The 24,656-nt window shown below is 42.1% G+C and overlaps 1 protein-coding gene across 1 annotated transcript; it reads right to left on the minus strand.

Moving 5' to 3' along the window:
* Window positions 1–4,614: 4,614 nt before the first annotated feature.
* On the minus strand, window positions 4,615–24,455 carry DYNLRB2 (dynein light chain roadblock-type 2). Its single transcript, XM_033940327.1, has 4 exons — window positions 24,372–24,455; window positions 18,168–18,243; window positions 12,310–12,477; window positions 4,615–4,932 (listed from the first exon to the last, which is right to left on the minus strand). Exons 1-4 carry the CDS (start codon window positions 24,372–24,374, stop codon window positions 4,889–4,891), a joined length of 291 nt encoding a protein of 96 aa, XP_033796218.1. The 5' UTR covers window positions 24,375–24,455; the 3' UTR covers window positions 4,615–4,888.
* Between the last annotated feature and the right edge of the window lie 201 nt (window positions 24,456–24,656).

Below are 24,656 nucleotides of genomic sequence, written 5' to 3' on the forward strand. Positions count from 1 at the left end.
GAGCCAGAAAAAAAAAAAGAAAGAGGGCTGGGTGAAACAAAGAAAAATGGGGCACGGAGAGAGAGAGAAAGACAGACATACAGAATGAAAGGGGGTATGGAGAGAGAGAAAAAGAAAGAAGGGGGCAGGGTGAAACAAAGAAAAAGTTTGGGGAGGGAATGAGGTCTGGAGGAGAGGAAGCATACAGGAGGCTGAAAAAAGGGAAGAAATATTGGATGCACAGTCAGAAGAATAAAGTGCAACCAGAGACTGATGAAATTACTAAAGGTAGGAAAATGATTTTATTTTCAATTTAGTGATCAAAATGTGTCCGTTTTGAGAATTTATATATGCTGTCTATATTTTGCACTATGGCCCCCTTTTACTAAACCACAATAGCGTTTTTTAGCACAGGGAGCCTATGAGCTTCAAGAGCAGCGTGGGGCATTCAGCGCAGGTTCCTGCGCTAAAAACCACTATCGTGGTTTAGTAAAAAGGGAGGGGGAATATTTGTCTATTTTTGTATAGTTGTTACTGAGGTGACATTGCATAAAGTCATCTGCCTTGACCTCTTTGAAAACCCGCGGAATATAAATGATAATTAATATTTTCTCTGCGTAAAACGTGCTTTGCGTTTTTAAAATTTTATTGTTGGTAGATCATTTTGACTTGGCCACAAAGGTAAGGGGGAGGGAGGGGAGCTGCTGAAAGAGTCTACCTTGACGTGGTTGCAGGCTTACAAATCTTTTGGTCAAAGAGTGCGGCGACAGAGAAAAGTATGTGTGTATTCGGCCCATGAATGAAATCATTAAAACATTATAAATTGCCAATAAATTGAAATGAAAACCAAAGGATTGTGAATCAAATTGATTCTCTGACAATACAAAGATTCCAACCTTTAAAAATGATGTTACATAGTTCAGGCAACTTTATAAAGAGTTTTTAAATACTAAAATCTTGTTATTAAGGTTTAATTGACGTGCTGGCACTTTGAGGAAATTCTTTGGTTTTGTGCGGCAGTTTGGGCACTCGGGCTCAAAAAGGTTAGCCATCACTGCCCTAATATAATGAGTTGGGTGCTGGCATTTACATCAAGTTTCAGCTGGCATGGGTGCCAAAATTGGCTCTAAGCACTATTTGATAATGGATGCTTAACCTGGGTCACCATTCTTTATAGCAGGGGTAGGGAACTCCAGTCCTCGAGAGCCGTATTCCAGTCGGGTTTTCAGGATTTCCCCAATGAATATGCATTGAAAGCAGTGCATGCAAATAGATCTCATGCATATTCATTGGGGAAATCCTGAAAACCCGACTGGAATACGGCTCTCGAGGACTGGAGTTCCCTACCCCTGCTTTATAGAATAGCGCTTAGTGGTGATTTTTTTAGCACCATTTATAGAATTCCCCCCTTAGTGCAGAAATATAAGGGGATACACATTACAGAATAGGCTTTTACATTGGGGTATCAGGTGCCTACTTATAAGTATCCCATAGCGGACAAATACCACCACTACATGGAAAGTGGCCAGTAGCCACTGGCTATATGTGTACTGGCATTGAATATGTTTCATTTTTTTAAAACACTGCTACTAGTAAATTATTTGGGTTGTTGCCAGGTACTTGTAACCTGGATCGGCCACTGTGGAAACAGGATACTGCGCTAGATGGACCTTTGGTCTGATCCAGCATGGCTATTCTTATGTTCTAACTCTTACAGGTCTCTGGCCTGGTTCCAGGATCCAAAGTTACCAGTAGCAGGTAAACAGGGCTGGCCTGTTGGCCAGGTGAAAACACAACTTCTTCAAGATTCAAAATTGAACTTGGCCTACCTGACAGTAGTGGTTGCAGTTTCTCAGCTTTGGGGAGGAGGCATCTGCAGTGAGCATCACTGCTTCCCTCTGGGCTCCCTTAATGTAGCTCTGGCTTGGCCTTTTATATTTCCTGGTGCATACCTTCCTGGCCCCTATCAAACCAACCCTGTTTCAACCACTACCCTTGTGTATGCTAACTTTATAACAGGTCTCCTAGAAGGATGAAATATGGAATGGGTAAAACCTTGTCGGAAAACAACTTTTTTTTGGTAAGTTTAGAAACAGTCAGTTGGAAACCAGCTGATAGTTATATGGAAAAGCCTTACCCAATGATAACTGTTTCAAAATGAGTAACATAGTAACATAGTAGATGACAGCAGATAAAGACCTGAATAGTTGATGAGGCTCTTTTAAACCTGGGCGTGGCAGCCTATTAAAAATGGACAGCTATGTGGTAGAATGGGCAAGCATGAAAAATAAAATAGCCATTATATTTTCCTCTCATTGCTCTGGATTTACTAGTCAGGGTTTGTTTATAAGATAAGGACCTATTCAAGGGCAAAGGAGGAGGGTTTAAATGGCTAGATAAAATTACAATTGGAGAAGCCAGAACACAAACCAGATAAAACAAATATGGGATAATATATTGACCTAAATATGTGTTTTGTGCTGAGGTTACTAGAAACAGGAGTAGACCTTCGCTCATGTCACTAGAATTAATATATAAGCTCTGTTGAAGACCAGAGAAGATACACACAGGCTGTAGCTTAGTTTTATGAAGTCCCATTGTTTCAATGTGTGCCCAGTCTGGTCTCCAGAGACCTGCAGGGCAGATAAGGTTTGGCTTTTGACCTGATTGCTATAGAGATGGACTTTTCTTCTTACTAGAGATTACATTCCAGGGGAGGGGTTTCCCTCTCTTTTTTTGCAGGGTAAAGTTAGAAATGCTAATTGGATATACAAAATGCATATGTGATGAATAAAATTTTAGTAAACTAATAACGTAGGGACTTTCATATTCAAGGGTTCAGATTGACATAATAACCTCTAAAAATTGTACTGGATGAGTCATATAGGAAAATGTAGGGTTTGTGGGAGTGGATTGGCCACTCCCCTTTTTCTTTCACTGAGACACGGGATTTTCAGTGCATGCTCTTAAATGACTCAATAACATGGGAGCAGTAGTTTGACTCTTAAAGAGAAATGATTTAAAGCTATGTGAATGGATAATTTTTCCTCTGTGGGTATATTAAATTGTAATACTTTTTCCTGGTTTCTTCTGTACCTTTTCTTTATTAGATAAGCTAGTATTAAAATGTAACTTTTAGGAATCTTTGTATGAGGGGGCCAGTCACTCCCCAATATGCATACAAGCGCCTTATATGTTATCAAGTATTCATGACCAATTATATGCAGGCAGTAAAATGTCATCATGTATTAGGTATATTTAAGTGAACCTAGCAGAACAGAATTTTGAGGGCGTTATGTCAGGGAAGTTGCATTTACACTCTCTGACTTGTAATGTTCCTCCATTGTACAAATGAATGCCTTGAAACAGGACTGTCTGTTGAATTTTAATAAAACAATATTTTATCTGAAATATTTGTACAATTATCATCATGTCAGTGCAACTATGGGCAGGGTAGAACCAAAACTGCTCATGGTCCATCCAGTCTGCCCAACCTGATTCAATTAAAACTTTTTTTTTTCTTCTTCTTAGCTATTTCTGGGCAAGAATCCAAAGCTCTACCGGTACTATGCTTGGGTTCCAACTATTGAAGTCTCTGTCAAACTCACTCCAGCCCATCTACACCCTCCCAGCCATTGAAACCCTCCCCAGCCCATCCTCAACCAAAAGGCCATATACAGACACATACCGTGCAAGTCTGCCCTGTACTGGCCTTAGTTCTTCAATATTTATTATTATTTTCTGATTTTAGATCCTCTGTGTTCATCCCACACTTCTTTGAACTCTGTCACCGTTTTCCTCTCCACCACCTCTCTCAGGAACGCATTCCAGGCATCCACCACCCTTTCCGTAAAGTAGAATTTCCTTACATTGCTCTTGAGTCTCCCACCCTCAATCTCAAATTATGTCCTCTGGATTTACCATTTTCCTTTCTCTGGAAAAGATTTTGCTCTACATTAATCCCTTTCAAGTATTTGAACGTCTGAATCATATCTTCCCTATCCCTCCTTTCCTCTAGGGTATACATATTCAGGGCTTCCAGTCTCTCCTCATATGTCTTTTGGTGCAAACCTCATCATTTTCATCGCCCTCCTCTGGACTGCTTCAAGTCTTCTTATGTCCTTTGCCAGATAGTCTCCAAAACTGAACACAATACTCCAAGTGGGGCCTCATTAACAACCTATACAGGGGCATCAACACCTTCTTTCTTCTACTGGCTACGCCTCTCTTTATACAGCCCAGCATCCTTCTGGCAGCAGCCACCGCCTTGTCAAACTGTTTTTTCCCATTAGGCAGAAACCTATCCATCAGAGGGATAGTGGAAGCAACCCCCACAAGCAGGGTAGTTAATCCATTTAGAGGGATACTAGTGGAAATGGACACATTCTAATCTAAATATCTCATTTTTTATTTCTACATTCTGTCTAAAATGGGGCTTATAATTCTTAGCACATTTGTGAATACTACCACTACTGCAAAGTTAGAGAAATTACCAACAGAAAGTATATTAATTTTGTAATATTTTTAACTGATGCAGGGTCTGTCTACTTTCTGCATATGCTTTTACAATATTGAATTGTTTCTTTTAAAAGAGAAAAATGATAATAAATATAAAAACCAATTAGCACACTTTAGGACTTGTAGAAATGCCTTTATTGTGTTTAAGAACGCGCATAATAGATAGAAGTGTGTGATTCAGCCATATTTAATCAAGAACAACTGAACTATAATTACAGTCAACTTTTCTTCTACCACATTTCCTTCAGCTATAGCTGTGCATTTGATGGGTAAATAACTTAGAGGAATAATGCGTCTGACATTAGCTGTATGCATGCATGTCTGAAGAAATATTTGAACAGTGCAGTGACTTCCATATCTTTCAAATTAGCATTATTGAATGTCTGTTCATCTACTCAGATGGGTTCTGGATTACAATGAGAAGATATTCTCTATCTGAAAAAATACAAAATAAATATTTACTATAACAAATAGGACATATGCAGACTTTTTTTTTTCTTCAAACCAGGAGACCATTTTCAATGTATTAATAGAAAATGTTTATAATTAACATGAATTGCAGGAGTGCTAGATAGTTCTATATACCTTAAATAAAATCCAAAAATCCAAAAATATTTTTGCCTATGATGCTTGGGTGGAAGAGTGTGAGTACACTTCTCCGTTTGTCTGAGGCTTTTCTTTCGCTTAAGTAATAAGCTAGCTTTCTTGGCTTGTGTGGTGCTTTTGTCTTGGGAATGATATTTTTGGATTTTTGTATTTTCTTCCCTGTTTTTTGTGGTTAAATAAAATACATACATTCAGAACAAGTTTAGTTTATTTTACACTCATCCCATTTTTACTCTCTACTGCCTGGGTTCAATCAGAGAACAATTTTATTTTCTGAACCCTTCCAGAAGAGCAGGAAAAAAATAAATATATATGGTACACAAGTGGGTGACAGAACTGCTTTCTCACAGCTCAGAATTCGGCGCATAGGTCCAAGTATGTGTGGCCCTTCCCATGTACAGCAGTCTCAGCTTCTCAGTTTGCTTTTTTTCGTTTAACCAAATGGATGTGAAACAAAGCTCTCCCACTGTTCTTGGTTTGACGCTGGTTTTCTTCATTCAAAAAAATTACAACATGTCACTAAAATCAGAATTTCATCTGTGCCCAAAATGTGGCAGGAAAATTTAGAAGTTAGATACTTCAGTCCTGACCATGACCACAAGAACTGGATGTTGCTAAGTGTACAAACGGACCATCTGAACTGTCTCAGAGAACATTTACATTGAAAAAAATCTGCTCTTTGAGAAGTCTCACAGTCTGTGCAGATTTTGTCAAGGATTACATAAGGAATGCCTCAGACATTCTGTCTCCAACACAACCAATGGAACTTAAAAAAAAAAAAATTATATTCCACATATCCTACAATTCTATGCGGATTACAAATTATTCAGGTATTCAAGTATTATTCCCAAACTGTCCCAGCGGGCTCCCACTCTATCTAATGTACCTGGGGCAATGGGGATTAAGTGACTTGCCCGGGTCACATGGAGCAGTGCGGGATCCAAACCCATAACCTCAGGGTGCCAAGGCTGTAGTTCTAACCATTGCACCACACCTTCTCACTTCTTAGACTTACTCCTATAGAGAGAGTGCCCTACTCTGATCCGATTGTGTCCTTACTGTAGTCTTCAAATCCAGAAAATAAATATCCTAATTCCCTGACTCCATCTTCTCAGGACTCGCTTCAGTCCAATGTTCAGGGTCTAATGAATCCTTTTGATATCCAACTACACAACACTGAATGATAGGAAGAGGAGTCTTGTGATCCTTTGCTACTGCTGCACAAAAGAATGAGTTTCCATATGAGGATCTTTCATATCAAAAACTTGTCAGTAAAATGGCTTCCCAAACATAATGCCCTTCTCCAATGATCTTCCTCTTCTGACATTGTGACCAAATACAGTTGTAACGTCATTATTTGGGCTTTGCTGTAGTAGATGAAGCAAAAGTATAGTGGCTTTAGGTATTGTTTGCTCTTCTCCAATATCCATCTAACATTGGCAATAATGTCTCTTGTTTCTCGACCTTTTGTGAAACCAGCCTGAATTTCGAGTAGTTCTTGTTCAACGTATGATTGTAGTCTCCATTGTATTATTTTCAGCAATATTTTGCTGGGGTGTGGAATTAATGCAATCATTCTGTTATTTATTACAGTTCTTGGCATCACCTTTCTTTGGTATAGGACCAATCGGTTAGTCATGTTTTTTCCTTCTAAATCTGTTGACACAGATGAGTGAGGGCCATGATAGCACACTCTGAGCCTTTGATTAATTCAATTGGAATACCATTGATACCAGGTAACTTGTTTTTCGATAAAGCTTTAATTGCTGCTATGACTTCTTTTAAAATATCTTGTTTCTTAATGGAGGAGGGAATGACATCTTAAGGATCAAATTAGTGAGTAAAATATTACCAATAATGTTGATTTAATCATGTATTAACAACAAAACATGATTATCCTAGGACAAGCAGCAACACATGTGGGTGACGTTATCCACAGAGCTGAGTATGGACAGTGCAAAAGTGCACCGGCACTTTAAGAGCTTAAAAGCTTTCAGACTGCCTGCACGTGCAAGTGCCTGCATGTGCAAGTGCTTTCCCCCCGACGAGAGCTTGCAGTACCTCAGTTCCATAAGCAAGCTGAGAAGCCAACCAGGGGAGGTTGGTGGGATGTAAGAATACCTGCCTCCTGCCTCTGGATAACACCTGTTATTCTAGGACAAGCAGGCAGAATATTTGCATGTATATGAGATCTTTGTGCTTCCAAAAATAAAGATATTTCAGAGAGAATGTATTGGAATTTTTGTCTGTGCACAGATGTGCACAGATGTTAGTATGCATGAGAACGCTCTTGGGACACTGTGGAAAGAGCTGAGGTAAGTGTGAGGGACAGGTTGGTTTGGTTTCTATCCTGTGGATTTTTTAATGATTATTGTTTTTAAGTTATTTGGATGCTTTTTAAGTTATAATATACGATCTTCTGTTCCATAATCTTTTTATAGTTTTGCTGATTCATTTCCTTTGTGGAATCTTTTGGTGCTATTTGGATTTTGTTATTTTGCACTACTGTTTGGACCATGTTTCAACAAATGACAGTGCTTTTGATCAAGGCTTGTTAGCCAGTCTTTCCTTATGAACTAACGAAAGATTAGATTCTTACCTCTGCTAATCTTCTTTCTTATAAATCCACACTTTATTCTGGGACCAATGGGTATGCATCTCTAGCCGCCAGGCACTGTAGAAAGATTCAATTAATTGAATTCATAACCCTTCCCTCTGCCAGCCCATCCTGGGACATGCTCAGTAGCACCAAATCAGTATCTAAGCAGCTGGGAACATCTAAAGAAACAAGAGAGGGAAAACGGGGAATTCCTCACTAAATGATTAATTCTGTTCATATAAACATATACAAACCAGCAACAATGTAAAGCAGGTTATCACACATTGGAACCTGAACTATAAAACAGTGCTATAGGAAGACACAGCCTGTACTGACATAAGGGGGGCGCTAACTCAGGGAACCCCCCAATATATTGCTACATCTAGCAGATGGTCCTCCCATAAAAGCAGGACTGAAACATAAATCCAGCTTACCAATATTTCCAGGCAGGTGAACAGCGAATCAGGCATACCTAGGGTGAGTTCCCGGAATAAAGTGCAGATTTACAAGAAAGAAGATTAGCAGAGGAAAGAACCTAATCTTTCGTTCTTGTACAATCCCACTTTATTCCGGGATTAGTGGGACATAACAGAGCAGTCCCCCCCCCAAAAAAAAATTCAGGATGGGACTGATGAGCTTGCTGCTCACACCGAAGCACCAAAAGCGGCATCCTGCTTGGTTGCAACACCAATCTTGCAAAACTTCGAGAAGGCATGCAGAGAGGACCATGTAGAGGTCCAGTAAATCTCATCCTAGGGCACCACCAACTACTTGGTTCAGGAGGAAACCCCCCTGGTAGAAAGGGCCTACAACCCTAGGGGAGGCTGCTCTCCTGCTGCTATATAAGCTGCAGGAATAGTCGCCCAAAAGCAGGCTAGCCCTTGCTGGCAGGACCCACGAAACCAACTGGTGGTCCGAGACCCGAAACCCGGAGGATACCTCCAAGGACCGCCACAAGAGCTTGCGCTCATCCAAGGACCACAGAATTTGGCCCCCATAAGATCCCCTGGCCATAACCGGAAGGTACAAATGCCAAAAAGGCGAACTATCTGAAACACATAGAAATAGCAACTCCTTTCTGAAGAAGCACCCCAGAACCTGCAAAACACAATAAGGAACCCGAAGAGAGAGCTGAAAGCTCCAAACTGTCCAAGCTGACAGGAGTCCAAAAAAAACCCCCTCCCGCTGAGACTCCAGCACCTGAAGAACCGAGGGAGAATTTAAATCCTCCTGACGGCTAGTGCACCAAAGCTGGAGGCACCGCCAAACTTCCATGTAGCCCACCTCTGTGGACTTCCACAAGCTGTGAAGCAGCGCAGCTATCACCGCAATCGAACAGCCCCTGGCTGACAAGGCCGTGGTCTCAAAAAGACAGACACAAGACCAAAGAGACCCAGATCCTGCAAGCGATCAGACCCTGAGAGGAACCGCGGGAAACAGGGCAACTCTGCCGCACCCCAGCTCCACTAGAGCCGCACCAGGGCGGCATACCATGGTAGTGGCGGCCAATTGTGAACCCCCAAGAACACGGTTCCTGGGCACTCTGTATGCGATGCATCAGACGCCCTAACATGGGCCACTGAGGGGAAGCGAAAGAAGGCCCTCCTGCGGTCAGCGCTGTGCTAGTGTCCAGGCCCTCGGTGCCGGCCCAGCCGCAATTGCCATGAAGGGCACAATGCCCTCCTAGATGGAAACAGTGACCGGAGCCTAGTGTCTTACAGCTGAGGAAGATTGCCCAAACACCATCCATTCCTGCCATGTGTACTGCAACCAGTGCAACCCGGAGACTTATCAGCCAGCAAAAGAGCAACTGGGACTCCCACTCAGGGGAGGGGCATCCCTCGTGCCCCCCTTGCCAGTTGATGGAACACCTGCCTGGCAGCATTTGAGAGCACTCGGATGGCTCAATGCCGTAGACGGGCCTGGAAGGGCAAAAGAGGCAGCCAAGACGTCCACAGTTTTAGGTAAATTTATTGTAAACCATGCCAAGCTCTACTGTTATAGAGAAGATGTGGTATATAAGCCTAAGGTTTAGTTTAGTAAATAGTCGACCCCTCATGTCCCGAGGGTGACCACTGGCCCTGTACTGGAGCAGACCTCCAGAATGCCCCCTAGCTGGAGAGACTTGCAGCCTTGACAGAGTCAACAAAACTAGAATTTGGGGCAAAAGGCCCCTGGCCAGTGCCATGGAATGCAATCACATCATGCTGTTGCACACTGCCGTTGACCAAGACTGGGGGGCAAGCAATGGATCCCATTGTGGATTCCATCGGACAAATAGGCCATGGGGGTCTGAGTTATCAGAAGACTCCGATGACTGTTCGAATCTGCACACGACATGAGAAAGGAGGAACACCACGTACTATCCCATGAGAAATCGAACCTCCAGGAGCTCCAAATCCAGAGTAGACTAAAAGTGACTCCACCGAAGGGCAGAAGGCTCAATGGTGGTCTCCCCTGAGGTAAAAAGCACTACTTCCATACAAATTTAATCCTCCTTGTGGGCCGCAACGCACATGAACGCAGCTGTGCAACCGACAGCCATCCACCGCAAATGAGGCATGATATCACTACATCTCAATCTGGGAAGGCCATCTGTGAAGTTTGGAGCAAAAACGAAGCTGCTAACGATAAAAAATATAGTTTTATTCAAATATGGAAAATCCAAGATGGCCTCTAGGTGCCGATTTTGCAATAAAAATGTCTGGGAAAAGAACAGGGAACCCCCAAATATGGTGATTTTAGGGGTGGGGGGTTTAGGGCATGCAGGGAAACCATCAAAAAAACACCTTTTTAAGACCCCCCCCAAAAAAAAAATTGTCAAGACAGTCTGTCACCCTGTTATACTCACTGTGATACAGAGATGCAGGAAAAAAGCAGGCAATGCTATACATAGCATATAAGGAGATCAAATGCCTCAGGAAGCTGTAAAGCTGGATTTCAAGTCTTCTGACTGCCCCACCAGCCCAACTACCATGGCCAGTGACTTCCGCCACCTTTAGATTCGTCACTCAACCACCGGGAGGAGGCACGCAGTCCAGCTCCGATCCCGGGCGCACTTCATGGAACCATTCAACCTGTGCTGCACCCAATAGAGGACGAACCTGGGGTGAGTTGGCTCCCGATCCCAGAGTCCCGATTTGTCCAGCAGGCAGTCCAGGGGGCTTACTGCAGTTTCTGCTAACAGGGCACCCCCCAGAAGCAGACAATCTAAGTATAAGAGTCTGCAATCTCCCGCCACAAGGACGTCCCCGCAGAGAACCTCCACAGCACGATGTCCGATCCTGTGAGGGAAATACTTGAACATTACTGAAACTATCCAAATAAAACAAGAGCAGAAGAAATAAACCTCTACAGGCTTGGCATGTAAAAAGCAAAAACTGGATGCTACTGAACATGCCCTAGGATGGGCTGGCAGAGGGGAGGGGTTATGAATTCATTTTTTTAAAATAAATTATTTATTCATTTTTAAAACTTTCAATAAGTACAATACAGGATAAAAATTATTTTACACTTTAACATCACTTAACATTCTAGCAAAGACTAATTCAGATCAAATATCCCTCCCCCTCACATACCCAACAATTATCTTCAATCATAAGAAAACAACAAGTACCCCCTCCCCCCCAACTTGGGGTTATGAATTCAATTACTTGAAGCTTTCTACAGTGCTTGGCAGCTAGAGATGCATAACCAACTGGTCCCGGAATAAAGTGGGATTGTACAAGACCAACTCTTGCATTTGATTAAGCAGGCTGCTAATAAAGGCTAAGGTAATTCAACTCTGAGCAGTTCAAAGCTTGGGAGTCACCCACTTGTCTGCCTTATCAATCTTCCTTATTGACAAAAAAAGCAATGTTGACTACCTATAACAGATGTTTGACATAGACAGCAGGAATGAAAAGACACACACTCCCTCCCACTTCTCTGAGAGTTGTCTCACTGAGGAGTTGAGACTACTGTACACAGAAAGACCATAAATATTCAGAACTTTACTCTGATTTCAGAGCTCTAGGAGAGCACTTCTATTGTGGCACTACAGAAAGATGTCATCCACATGTGTGCCTTTTCAATCTTGCTATCTATGGAAAACATCTGTTATAGGTGAACATGGTGAAATAGTCTCATACCTCCTAATTTCCTTTCCTCTAGCCCTGCAGTGCCATTCTGAACAAGTGAGTTACATTTTCACATGCTAGCAGATGAAAATATAGAAACTGATTTATTCCAGCGAGGTTACCAATATATAGGCTGGCACTCCCTCTGGAATACTCCACTATACCCTTGCTGAAGCAGAAGAAGATCTTTATGCCATACCCATGCCCCATCTAACCACTGCAGTGATATTTAATTCAATAAGCTGAAGCACCACTTAAGAAAGAGATCAAGGAATGTGCTGTCATGAAAAATAGAATCACTCAGCTTTAGTGGTTATGCCTCTATAACAAGCTAGAGAATGTTTCATGGGGCAGGGTGGGAAATCTTGCACCAATTCTGTACCCCTATTGCAAATAAACGAAGGCTTGAATACAAATCAAAACAGCCTTCTTTTGAGACTATTCCATTTTGGTTTTAACTTGGAAAAAACAAACAGTAGTATGTGTTACCTGGGGCTACCATTATTTCATGTTTCTTTGATCTAATTCGGAGAAAAGTGAGATCATTCTGAGGATCAATATCTCTCACTGTGCTTCTGGCTTTCATTGAGAGCTGATGGAGAAGACCTGCATATTGCACTGTGGTGGAGTTATCTAGTGTTGTTCTGATTGGGATTCCTGCAGTTAAAAATTTAAATGGAAAAGACTTTTATTATAAATCATCTTTTTGACAGTCAGCATTTCAATATCAGAGGACTTAGGGCTCCTTTTTCTAAGGTGCGCTATGCTTTTTAGCGTGTGCTAACCACGCGCTAAACACTAACGTGTGCATGTTGGTTTATGGACGTGTTAATGGTTAGCACACGCGAAAACACTTAGCGCACCTTAGTAAAACAGGGGGCTAGTCTAAAAGTGGTTTTCACTTCCAGTTTTTGTTCTTATTTATCATAGATTTTCCCATGGCATGAAACTGAAGAACTCCCTTGATAAACAAGCTCCTTATGTTTACTGGAATAACACTATTAATTATAGCTTTAGAGCAAAGTAGGATACCTAGGCAAACAAAGATGTAAGTAAAAATAGGAATATTTTTATTTTTTTGCAAGCAGACTCAATTTTATGTTAAAACAGTGCTCAAAAGTTCCAGTCCCAGAAATTAGAAGACAAGCTTCCATATTTGTATCACATCTCCAGCTTCATTAGTGGAATCTTTAAATAACAGCAGAAAAAAAAACATAGTTAAAAAGTGAGAAATAAAATATTAATCCCCCCTCCCCCTTCTTACAAAACTGTTAAGCAGTTTTTAGTGCTGGCCGGAGCGCTGAATGCTGTGCACTACTCCGATGCTCTTAGAGTTCCTATGAGCATTGGAGCAGCGCACAGCATTCAGCGTGCCAGCCAGTGCTAAAAAAACCCTGCTTTTGCGGTTTTGTAAAAGGGTGTGTGTGGGGGTGGGAGGTAAGTGATTGTTTCTCAGGGAATAAGCAAGTGTCAGCTATTGCGGCCAAAATGGACATATTAAGAGCAATTCTATGACCTAGGTGCTCACACTTTATGCAAGTACTACACAAATAAATGTTTAGAACACTAGCTTACTTACAAAGACAAATGCTATTCTTGTACAATCCCACTCTATTCCGGGAAAAGTGGGTTATGCTAGTGCTTCTCAACTTCAAGTCAAGTATCCCCCAAGTCTAACAAATATCAACCAAGTACCCCCATCCAAGCTCTGCCCCAGACCCCACCCCCATAATAGTACTAATTGTAATGCAATTTTTCCATCCATTTTTATTATACACACAATATAACCTTATTAATATATTATGGTAACCATAAAGTTAAAAAAAACCCAAAGTACACTGTATGCAGAGAAAATGTTAATTATCATTTATATTTGGGTTGTTTTTTTTCCAAAGATGTCAAGGCAGATGACTTTAAAATATGCAATGTCATCTCAATAACAAGTATAGAAAAACAAAAAAAATATAGTGCAAAATATAGACAGCAGATATAAATTCTTAAAACAGATACATTTCGATCACTAAATTGAAAATAAAATAATTTTTCCTATCTTTGTTGGCTGGTGATTTTATGGGCTCCTTTTACTAAGCTGCGATAGCGTTTTTAGTGCATGCTAAACCTGCGCTATGTGGCTAGAACTAACGCCAGCTCAATGCTGCGGGCTTTAAAACCGCTATCACAGCTTAGTAAAAGGAGCCCTATAAGTCTCTGGTTGCACTTCCTTTTGACTGTGCATCCAATATTTCTTTCTTTCTGCCTCCCGCATGCTTCCTCTCTTCCAGACCTCATTCCCTTCCCCAATCTGTGTGATTGAGGTTTCCTACAAACTGGCTGGCGACCATAGTTGCATAACCCACTTGTCCAGTAACAGAGTGTGGATTTACAAGAAAAAAGATTAGCAAAGGTAAGAACCTAATCTTTCGTTATGATGCCTAAGCATTGTTCTGAAAACACTCACTTAACTTACATAGCATGTTTTTGCAAAGTAATGTGTGAACAAAGGCAGACCCATGTGCAAAACACAGGCAGAGTACCCACTTATACATGTAATTTATACTGAATAAAATAATAAAATCGGGATAGCAGAACAAACACTCCTGCGGGCACACGTGCTGAAGGAAAGAATTGTAGATAGAGCTAAGGAGCCCAGTGAAATACAGCAGAGGCAAAAGGAAAAATCAGGAGTGAATTCCTTCTGCAGATGCACGTGGCTATGGGGATATTACTCATTTGTCTAGAATGTCTTACCTATTGCACTGGAAAATAATTTAAAAAAACAAATAAAAGTTGTGCATGGAATTCCACATGGTACCTAGCTACGTCTAAGTTGAGGTGCCCTCTGATGCCTACCTGAAAAGTAGGCAAAGTTAGAGGCAGAGAATAGATATAGTAGACAGGGCGCCGGTAAATCAGGCCAGGTAAAACCTGGCCTAATACCGGCGCCTACTTCTAGGATGCACAGGAATGCCTGTCACCTTAGCGGCTGAATGATGACCATGTGGACTGGTGCTTAACAGTTAGGCACCATTTATAGAATGTGGCCCTTCGTATGCTATTAATTTGATTAACTTGTTAACATTTTAACTGCGGTTACATCTTTAAAAACTTTGAACAGAATTTTTAACTTCCCTTTGTTTTCCAGCATTGCTTTCATTCTCCTTGCCTATCCTGCGATCAAGCATCTCTTCTCTCACTGAATTTACCTTAACAGGCATTGCTCTTCATAAGATCCCAGGCAAAGGCAGCAATTCTCACATGCCTTCTGTGGTTGACTCAGAAGCCTACCCCCGTTGTGTCCTGCCCTTCCCTGACACAACTTCCTATTTCACTTTCGCATGCCGAGATTAATCATATGATTAAAAATTTTAATCATTGCTCACTCCTAGTCTAAACCAACATAAAAGAAGTGGAAGCAATTTTTATTGCTCCATACTAAAGTGCTACATATGGATGGCCTTTTCTTCCTCCGATTTCCTTGCAAAAGTCTGATAAAAATTGACAGTCAAGATCAGTGGTCTCAAACTCAAACCCTTTGCAGGGCCACATTTTGGATTTGTAGGTACTTGGAAAACCTCAGAAAAAATAGTTAGTCTTATTAAAGAAATGACAATTTTGCATGAGGTAAAACTAGTTTATAAATCTTTCCTTTTGGCTAAGTCTTAATAATAATATTGTAATTTTTAGCTAAATAGACATATGATCAAGAAACTGTTTTATTTTACTTTTGTAATTATAATAAACATACTGAGAGCCTCAAAATAGTACCTGGCGGGCCGCGAGTTTGATACCACTGGTCAAGATTATACTTTCTTTCACCCATAACAGTTATATTTCATTTCAAATAGTTTCCACTGCCTCTCAAATGCCTGTATGTATGTGTTTATAAACCTCAGTGCTGCCTGGGCACACTTGTACTTTAATAATTCAATACTGAAGAAATTTGTGAAGCAAAGGTATTTGATGTATTTAGTTTAATTTTTGATTTAATATGTATGTTTTAGAATATACAGTCCTGTTTCAGGCGAAATGTGGTCCATGTCGAGAATTTTTAGGGACCATGTGATAAACATAATCTTTTATCTTATCTGGGATCTGCTTATCATTTCAATAACTCCCGATCTGAGTTCTTGAGGGGTGGGGGTAGGGTGGATAGATACAGAAGCCTCCTCCTGATCAAAAAAAAAAAATCAACCACCCATCAGGAGGTTTACAAATCAGTAGTTTTGAAGCTCAACGTGGAAAATAAAAAACAATTATATATATACTAGTCTTTAAGCCCGTTACATTAACGGGTGCTAGAATAGATGTATGTGTGTCTTTCTTTCTTTCTTTCCCCTTGGCCGCTTTCTGTCTCTCTCTTTCCTCGGCTGTCAACCCATCACCCCTTGCCTGTTCCACCTGTCCAGCAGTAGGCCTTCTCCCTAACTTTTACCTCCTCCTGTCCAGCAGCACTCCTTACCTGTTCCCTCTGTCCCTCTTCCCTGCTCCCCCTGTCCATCAGCACTCCTTCTTTTCTCCCCCTGACCCTCTTCCCTGCTCCCCCTGGCCAGCAGCACTCCTTACTTTCTCCCCCTGACCCTCTTCCCTGCTCCTCCTGTCCAGCAGCATTCCTTACCTGCTCCCCCTGTCCATCATGCGGCTCCTCTTCTTTAAAACAGCCTACCGGCTGTAACGAACCTCGAGGCCGCTCTGAGGCACGGTTGACATGGCCACTGTATGGTTGGGTTTTTTTTTACTGTCTCTCTGTCTTTTTAATTGGCTACTGTATGTGTACCTTTTTTTCCCATCTATCTCCTTGGCTGTTGTTTGTCATTTGTTTCCTGTGTCTCTCTCTGTCCTTAGTGTTTTGTTATTTTTTTCAATCTGTCTCTTTAGCCCCCTGTCCTTCTGTGCGTGTCTGTGTGTCTCTCTCTCCTTGTCCTCTGTGTTTTGTAATTTTTTCAATCTGTCTCTTTAGCCCCCCTGTCCTTCTGTGAGAGTCTGTGTGTCTCTGTCCTTGTCCACTGTTGTTTGTTTGTTTTTTAAATCTGTTTATTTCCTGATCCCCTCTGTTTCCATGGCAACCTTGAGATTGTGGCCCATGGCGTAGACGCTCGCCGCCTCCCCCCTCTCTCCTGGCGCTTGCAGTCTTGTCCCACTGGTGTAGCGGGGGATCCGCCATTTTTGCAGCGTCAGATCCGGTGCTGCGGTCAGCCGTCTAAGCCCTGTGTGCATCATCGGCCTGGAGGAGCCGATCGGGGTGGTGCTCCCGTCCCCGCCGTCTATGCGTGCCGTGCGTTAGGCCGCCAGTCCCGCCTCCTTTTTCTTCAGTTTGTATCTCACTCTTCCGCTTCTCCAACCCCCTGCCAGTCCAGCGCGTCTCTCCCCGTCTCCTCCCTGTGCGCGCACGGTCGCTCTCAGGCCTCCGCACTCCACCTCCGCAGCTCGCTCGGCTTCGATACCCCGTCCCCTCTGACGTGCCAGGGGCGCGCATGCGCACTCGTATTTTCGCGATGGATCAAGGAACACGTTTTTTTTAGTGCGCATGCGCGGCCTATCATTTTATTATATTAGATAATTTTTACATTTAAGAAATGAAGAGGTAAAAAAAAATCTCTGATGTGTTCAGCTGATAATACAGAAGAAGGACCTCAACTCTTCCAGGTATCCCCCAAGGTGTGGAACCCCAACTGTACTTTAGTCCACCTCAGCTCAACTGGGTGGCCAGTTCTCCAAGCCCAGGAACCGCCTTATTAGCATAGTTCAATCTGCATGGAATCTTCGCCACCATCTGACTGATGAGCAAAATTCATACACTCTGGGCTGGTCTGATTAGGCAAAAAAAGAATTTGTTCCTACCATGCACACTTGGGACATCTAAATGAAAGCATCTATTTGTAGAATAAATCCTCGTACTAACTTGCAAAGCTACGTTTCCTGGTGTTTTCAGCAAGAACAATTTAAATTAGCAAATGAGATAGGAAAAGAAAGATTTTTAAAAAACCAAAAGAGTTCATTGGACTGGTTAATAATAGTGAAAAAACCAAAGCACATATTCACAGCTTAACTGCTTGTTGTATTACTATAACCACTCTTTTCTGATGACCTCCGCCAACAAATCTGTAAATAGAGCCAATGGTTTTGTAACTTGTACGGACATGCACATTCATTGTTTGGCTCTTCCCTTCTAACCATCACTTTTCTTCCCTCTTGAAGCAACCTGTAATTCAAATTTTGAGCTGAATTACTGCTCTGTGAGTATAGTAAATACCCAGAGCTGTCGTGGACTTACATTAGTAAAAAAAAACCCCAACAGATTTAATGCTGGAAAAGCAATTGTTTCACTGTAAAAATGTTAGAAAAATTACCTTCTGCATTTACAACTATAAGTCCAACAACTCCTTTATGGGATTGAATTCTCTTCAGAGTTTCTTCTACTTCAGCCTATAAGAAATTAAAACTGTGAAAATTAGTTTACAATTAAGATAAGCAGCATTTGGTTTCCTATTCCCATGCCTTGTTAAGGAATAGATCATTTACTGTAACAGGAGTGCAATTAAGCTATAAAACCCGATACGCTGCACATGTAACAACCTGATATTGACTATGACTAAGTTATACTCATGAGTCAAAATTATTGTCTAGGCTGGTACAAGCTTGATAATACAGGGTTTATTGTGGTAATAAAAAACTGCTTTTCTCCATTTAAAATTAGCTCATAGAAATAGGCTTTTTCAACTGTATGAACTAAATTTCATATTGTACTCATTTATATGGCTAGCAAACCAATGATCCTGGGATCATGACTGTCTGCTTGGCAATACTTTAAAAGATAGTTATTTCATAATTAGGGAGGCATTGTTTCAAATTCACTCATTTTTTCTAGGAATGGGAACTCGTGTATAACAAAGTAGTGAAAAAATTGAAAACATTACAGTCATACAGAACAAGCATAAGCAAAACGCTACTAGTACTAGATATGTTTATGGACATAGAAACCAATTATTTATTATGATTTATTAATTGCTTCTATAACAAATTAGATAAAGCCAATAGATTAAAACCCTCTTTTCTTTGTCCTGTGGGTTTCCATCATGTTCACTCTTGGCTCCAATCCTGTTTAATGCTCTCCTTCAACTCCTGAGGGCCTCAAAAGGGATCTGGGAGTTGAAATACATAGTTAAGCTGAAGATGTCCAATTGTTCCTTTCTTAAAACACAGATGGGACTCCTTTATTCCTTTATTTGAGATGTAAACTGATTCATAACGAAATATTCAATAACATGATCAAGATAAACTCTGATAAAACTGAGAGGATTGTGTATGGAAAGATCTCCTTGCACATCATCTTTCCCTTTGCTAGAGAAAGTAAAAGTCTACCGTAGGAGTTAACATGGATTTGAGTCTGTCACTGGAGACTGATGTGAAAATGAGGGTACAGAAAGCAAAAGGAAGACTGAGGATATTTGAATTTAAAAAAGGGGGCAAGAATAAGGCAAACATCTAATGAAATAGGATGAAACTGACACGAGAGGAAACTAGTTAATATGGCACATCAAAAATGGGCTAAATTGAGGTTCCAGAAAAATAAGCCCCTTTAAAAATGGCTGAAATGCATTTATATAGGAGAAGAGTTCTGGCTTCTGTATCATAGAAAATGTAATGGAATGGGATAACATTTTGCATGTGGGAAAAACAGGTAATGGATACATCTGTTTTGAAAAGGGGCCAAATCAGAACAGAGGTTTCAAAGAAACAAGCCTCCCCATCAAAAAATGGCTTAACACATTTTTGTGGGAACATGAATTCAAGCTTTTCTAGCTTAGAAACTTACAGAGAACTTCCCTTCCCTTATTCAAAAGTAGGCTTAAAACCCACCTTTTTGAGACAGCCTTCAACTCATAAACCTACTGCCCTCTGCTCTCCACCCTAGCTAGCAGTTTAACCATCCCCTCTGACTGTAACCCTTACTCTGGCATCCTGTATGTCTGTCTTGACGGTTTAGATTGTAAGTTCACTCGAGCAGGGATCGTCTCCTTTGTGACTTTGTACAGCACTGAGCACGTCTGGTAGCACTCCAGAAATAAATACTAATAGTAGTAGTAGTAGTAATTCTATTTTCCCAAACTCCCCCAATTGCCTGCACCCTCCAAAAACTACACCCCCAGAACTGGCCCACCATCTCCAACCTGGCCTCATAGGTCAAAGAGTGCCCACCACCCATAAACTATCCCCTGTAACTGCAACACCACTATGCTTACTGCCCCTACCGTCAACTGCCACAACATTCCACATTGCCTCATCCTTAAAAATTACCCTAATTGATTACCAATTAGTAAACTTCCAACTCCAAAAAGGGATTTTTTTTTCTGGGAGCTTAAGTTTGGCAAGCTCAGCCTGGTATGGGGAATATTCTTGGAAACTGCTTTACCAGTAAAGCTCCCAGTGGGCAACCAGCATGTTCGATGGGAGAAGAAATGTGTCAGGCTTCAAGTGACTGAAATCAAAGATGGAGACACATCTGAATGGCATGTCTGCCATATGGTCAAGTCTATACACCCCCTTGCACCAAGAGATCTCTTTTCTCCAAGAAAACCCATAGAAGGCAAAATTGGGATCTTATTAGGAACTTGTGACTTCGATTGGCCACTATTGAAAATAGGATACTGGGCTCAGTGGACCTTGGTCTGCCCCAGAATGTCAACACTTATGTGTTTATGTCCTAATGACTGGCACTAATGAGCAAAGCATGGACCATGCAGACCCTGGCTCCCATGAACTGTGGGGTTCAAAAGAGGAAATTGAGAAGCAAAAATTCCAATGTCACAGCCAAGGATACTGCCAGTTGGAGCAAGCCCAGTACCGACACCTAGAAAGGCACTGCCAATACCTCCCTTGCAACAGGAGCAAAGCATGTGTAGCAGCAACATTTCACGCTATCTATCCCAGGGCAAGCACTGGCTTCTCCCATGTCTGTCTAAATAGCAGACTATGGACCTTTCCTCCAGGAACTTGTCCAAACCTGGAAACTCTGCAGGTTGTAGAGACAAAATACCAACCTTGGAGCTAATGGAATAAATTGCATTGCAGCCAAACCAAAGAGCAACAAAAGAAACTGTTGCTAAAAGGACACAGGAAACTCGAGAAAGCTATGCTGGAACATGCCATAGGTAAGAAAGAACCACAAAAGAGAAGAGGCAGATCTCTCTCTTTTTTTTAAGGTGAGGAAGGATTTGGAGTGCAGAGCAAATAGCAGATGGGGTCCAGGGGACGGGTAGGGAACCTACACCACTGGCTACACCCAAATAGGCACCCATGAGGCCTAATCCCCTCGCTCAGCTGAGTTAGCATAGCCAAAACAAGAGCTGAAGTGAGCCTGGTGGAGTTAGACTGAGTCACTGCTTGCAAGCCACTCATCAGGAAGATGAGACCATCCATCCGCCTACAGACATAGAAAATACTGAATTACCAGCACGCATACAATCGCATATATGCCAGAGCTCAACTTTGTGTTCTCTATCTCCGCCTGCTGGTAGGTGGACTTAACCCATTCGTCTGGATTCACCTGCTGCTGATGACAAGGAAGAGGCAGATTCCACTGAGTGAATGATAGAACTGCAGTGTAAAACAGGAGGCTGGGCAATACTGACAAAAGGTGAAAGTTGGAGTTAGACACTGTCTATCTTAAAGAAGATGCTGGTACTGTACAAAGAAAAGGAGCCAAAACTGTGTACAAAAGATGAGGTGTTCCTATAGAGGCCAATAGGAAGATGCAGTGAGAGAAGCCAAGTGCCATCAATATGCCTCCTTTGGATTGCCATTATGCACCATCTGAGGCACTCCTGTGGAAGTGACACCATACAGAACCAGAGACTGGAACCTGCATAGTCCATGAGGGCACTAACATGGTGAAGGAAAAGTGAAGGCTGATACAGAACCACAAAACAACCACTGTCGTAGAGTAGTAGAACTTGGAACTAGCATTGTGTAACATGGTAGAGGTCTGTCTATGAGGATACTGAGGCTACTGCCAGTGCATAGCACAGGGTCAGTACCATGTAGCAGAAAGAAGAAGTGTGTTGAACTGATCTCACTGAAAAGTCTCTGCCACCTTGCAGGACATTAGGATGCAACATAGGATGTCACCATCATAGAGCAGACAAGAACGCTGCTATCATGCAGCACATAATTATGTTTACATCATGCAACAATGAAGAATGCTGCTACCATGTAGAAGATAAGAAGGCTGCCATCATACAACTATTTATTATTTTTATGGTGCTACCAGGTTTACGCAGCATTGTATATTGAATATGCAAGAGTCCCTGCTCGAAAGAGCTTACAATCTAATTATGACAGACAAACTGGACAGAAGGGGGAATCTATATATACTGCTCAGGTAGGAAATTATACAGGAAATGATGAGATAGATAGGGTAGGCGACTATAGAGGGAGTGACAAACGGATAAGGGTGCTTTATAAGTGGTTTAGAGTTAGGTCTTAAATACAGCTTCAAAAAAGTGGGCTTTCAGCCTGGATTTGAATATTACTAGAGCCAGAGCTAGACGTACAGAATCGGATAGTTTGCTCCAGGCATATGGCACAGCAAGGTTGAAGGGACCGGGTTGGGAGTTGGCAGTAGAGAAGGGTACAGTTAAGAGAGCACACCCGAAGAACGGAGCTCCCAGGGCAGAGTATAGGGAGAGATAAGAGAGAAGAGGTACTAAGGAGCTGGAAACGGACAGTATACAGCATAAAGGATGCTTCCCCTATGAAGAATATAAGGAAGCTTGCACTGGGTAGATCACCACTAGGCCACATATAAAGAGGCTGCCATCCTGCAGCATATCAAGATGTTACTATTTTACTACATATAATGGAATTGTCACTATACAAAGCCTTGGGACTGGACGGAATTTATCCCAGTATATTGAGGGAGCTCAGAGAGGTTTTGGTGACTCCTCTTAAAGATTTGTTCAATAAATCCCTGGATATGGGAGTGATTCTGTGGGGTCTGGAGATGAGTAGAGGTAGTTCCTTTTCACAAAAGCGGCAAACTACAGGCCTGTAAGCTTCACTTCAGTTATTGGAAAAATAATGGAAGCGTTGCTGAAGAAGAGGATAGTGAAATTCCTAGAATCAAATGGGTTACAGGATCCGAGACAACATGGTTTTACTAAAGGTAAATCATGCCAAATGAATCTGATTGAATTCTTTGACTGGATAACAAGAGAACAAAATTGATAAGGTGTGCTAGGTATAATTTAGTTAGATTTCAGCAAAGCCTTTGACATGGTTCCTCATAGGAGGCTCTTGAACAAACTTGACCGGCTGAAGTTAGGACCCAAAGTGGAGAACTGGATTAGAGACTGGTTGAAGGATAGATGCCAGAGGGTGGTGGTTAACGAAATTTGCTCAGATTAAGGAAAGGTGAGTAGTGGAGGCCTCAAGGATCGGTACTGGGGCTGATTCTGTTCAATATGTTTCAGAGTGTTATTGCTAAAGGGTTAGAAGGAAAGGTTTGCCTTGTTTTCGATGATACCAAGATTTGTAACAGAGTGGACACCCCGAAGGGAGGGGAAAACATGAAAAAGGATTTCAAAAGTTGGAAGAATGGTCTAATGTCTAGCAACTAAACTAAACCTTAAGCAACTAAAATTCAATGTAAAGAAGAGCAGCCTGATGCATTTGGGAAGTAGAAATCCAAGGAGGATGTATGTACTGGGAGGCAAGAGGCTGATATGCATGGAAGGGGAGAGGGACCTTGCCTGTTCGGGATTTTGTCAGGGGGGATCACAATCGCGGCAGGAGAGATTAGGCATCTCTCCTGCTGCGATCGTTGCAATGGGAGGGGGTTGGACAGGTTGCCGAGGCTGCTGAGCTGATCGCTCAGTGGCCCCTATTTGGAACTTATACCTGTTTTGACTGAGCGATCTCCCTAGACTTTTGGTTATACCTGCAGTACAACTAAGTCTAGGTTGGCCCACCTCCCACCCTTTCCCCTCCTCTAAAAGCACTTCTTTTCGCTCTCAGCATTCAGAGGCAGGGTAAAGCAAAACACACCTAACTTGCAGAAAAATTCACAAATTAGTAAACTGGATCCTAAGTTTGCAGCAGATGAAATGGAGTACGAAGTGACTTGCTCAAGAATCACGTTAGTGGGAGGAGGAGGATTTGAATCCTGGTTTCCCAGATTCTTTGCCAGAGTTATACATAGAAGAGGGGGCCCGATATAACATGGAAATAATAAACATTCACCTTTTCGGTGTGTGGGTGAAACAAAACAAACAAAAACCTTCTTCTTAAAAACAACACTCCTCCCGATCAGGAAAGCAACTAAAACGCTCAAGCGAACGGGCTTCAGGAGGAGGAGCTCAGGCAGGGCAACAACCCCAGCGGCCTCCGAGGCTCCCCTCAGGCGGTGCCTCAGACCCGCTCAAAGCGGCGCCGAGAGAAACATAAACGACTTATATTCCGTCCGCTTCCACTCGCTACCGCTGTCCGAAAGCCACTGAATACATTTACGCTTATTCGGCCACAGTCAGAGATAAAAAAAGAACCAAACTTTTTACCATGCTGCTCTCCGGCCTCCGCAACCGTCAACAAACCACAGCTTCAGCCGTTGCTAAGGAACAGCCGGAACCGGAAATTACGGAGGCGGGCGTGGCGAGAACCAGCTGGCGGGAGAAGCTGAGGCACGTGCAAGGCGAGTTGGAGGAGATAGTGTAGAGGTGCGTTCGTGTGCGGGGTGTTTTTTGTTCATTGTAAATAAATGAATAAAATAAGAGCTGGCCTCACACAATTGATAATTATTCACCAGAATCTATAGCAGTGCTATGTGTGTTTCTGTATTACAC

This window comes from Geotrypetes seraphini, chromosome 4 (genome assembly GCF_902459505.1).
Source record: "Geotrypetes seraphini chromosome 4, aGeoSer1.1, whole genome shotgun sequence".
In the NCBI taxonomy this organism is placed as follows: Eukaryota; Metazoa; Chordata; class Amphibia; order Gymnophiona; family Dermophiidae; genus Geotrypetes; species Geotrypetes seraphini.

Bases quoted from the DNA above. Each gene is read 5' to 3' on its own strand.
- DYNLRB2 (XM_033940327.1), bottom strand. The intron at 12,478-18,167 runs GTAATTTTTCTA...TTTTAACTGCAG, and splicing joins TATAGTTGTAAATGCAGAAG to GAATCCCAATCAGAACAACA. The intron at 4,933-12,309 runs GTAACACATACT...GTATTTTTTCAG, and splicing joins TGAAATAATGGTAGCCCCAG to ATAGAGAATATCTTCTCATT.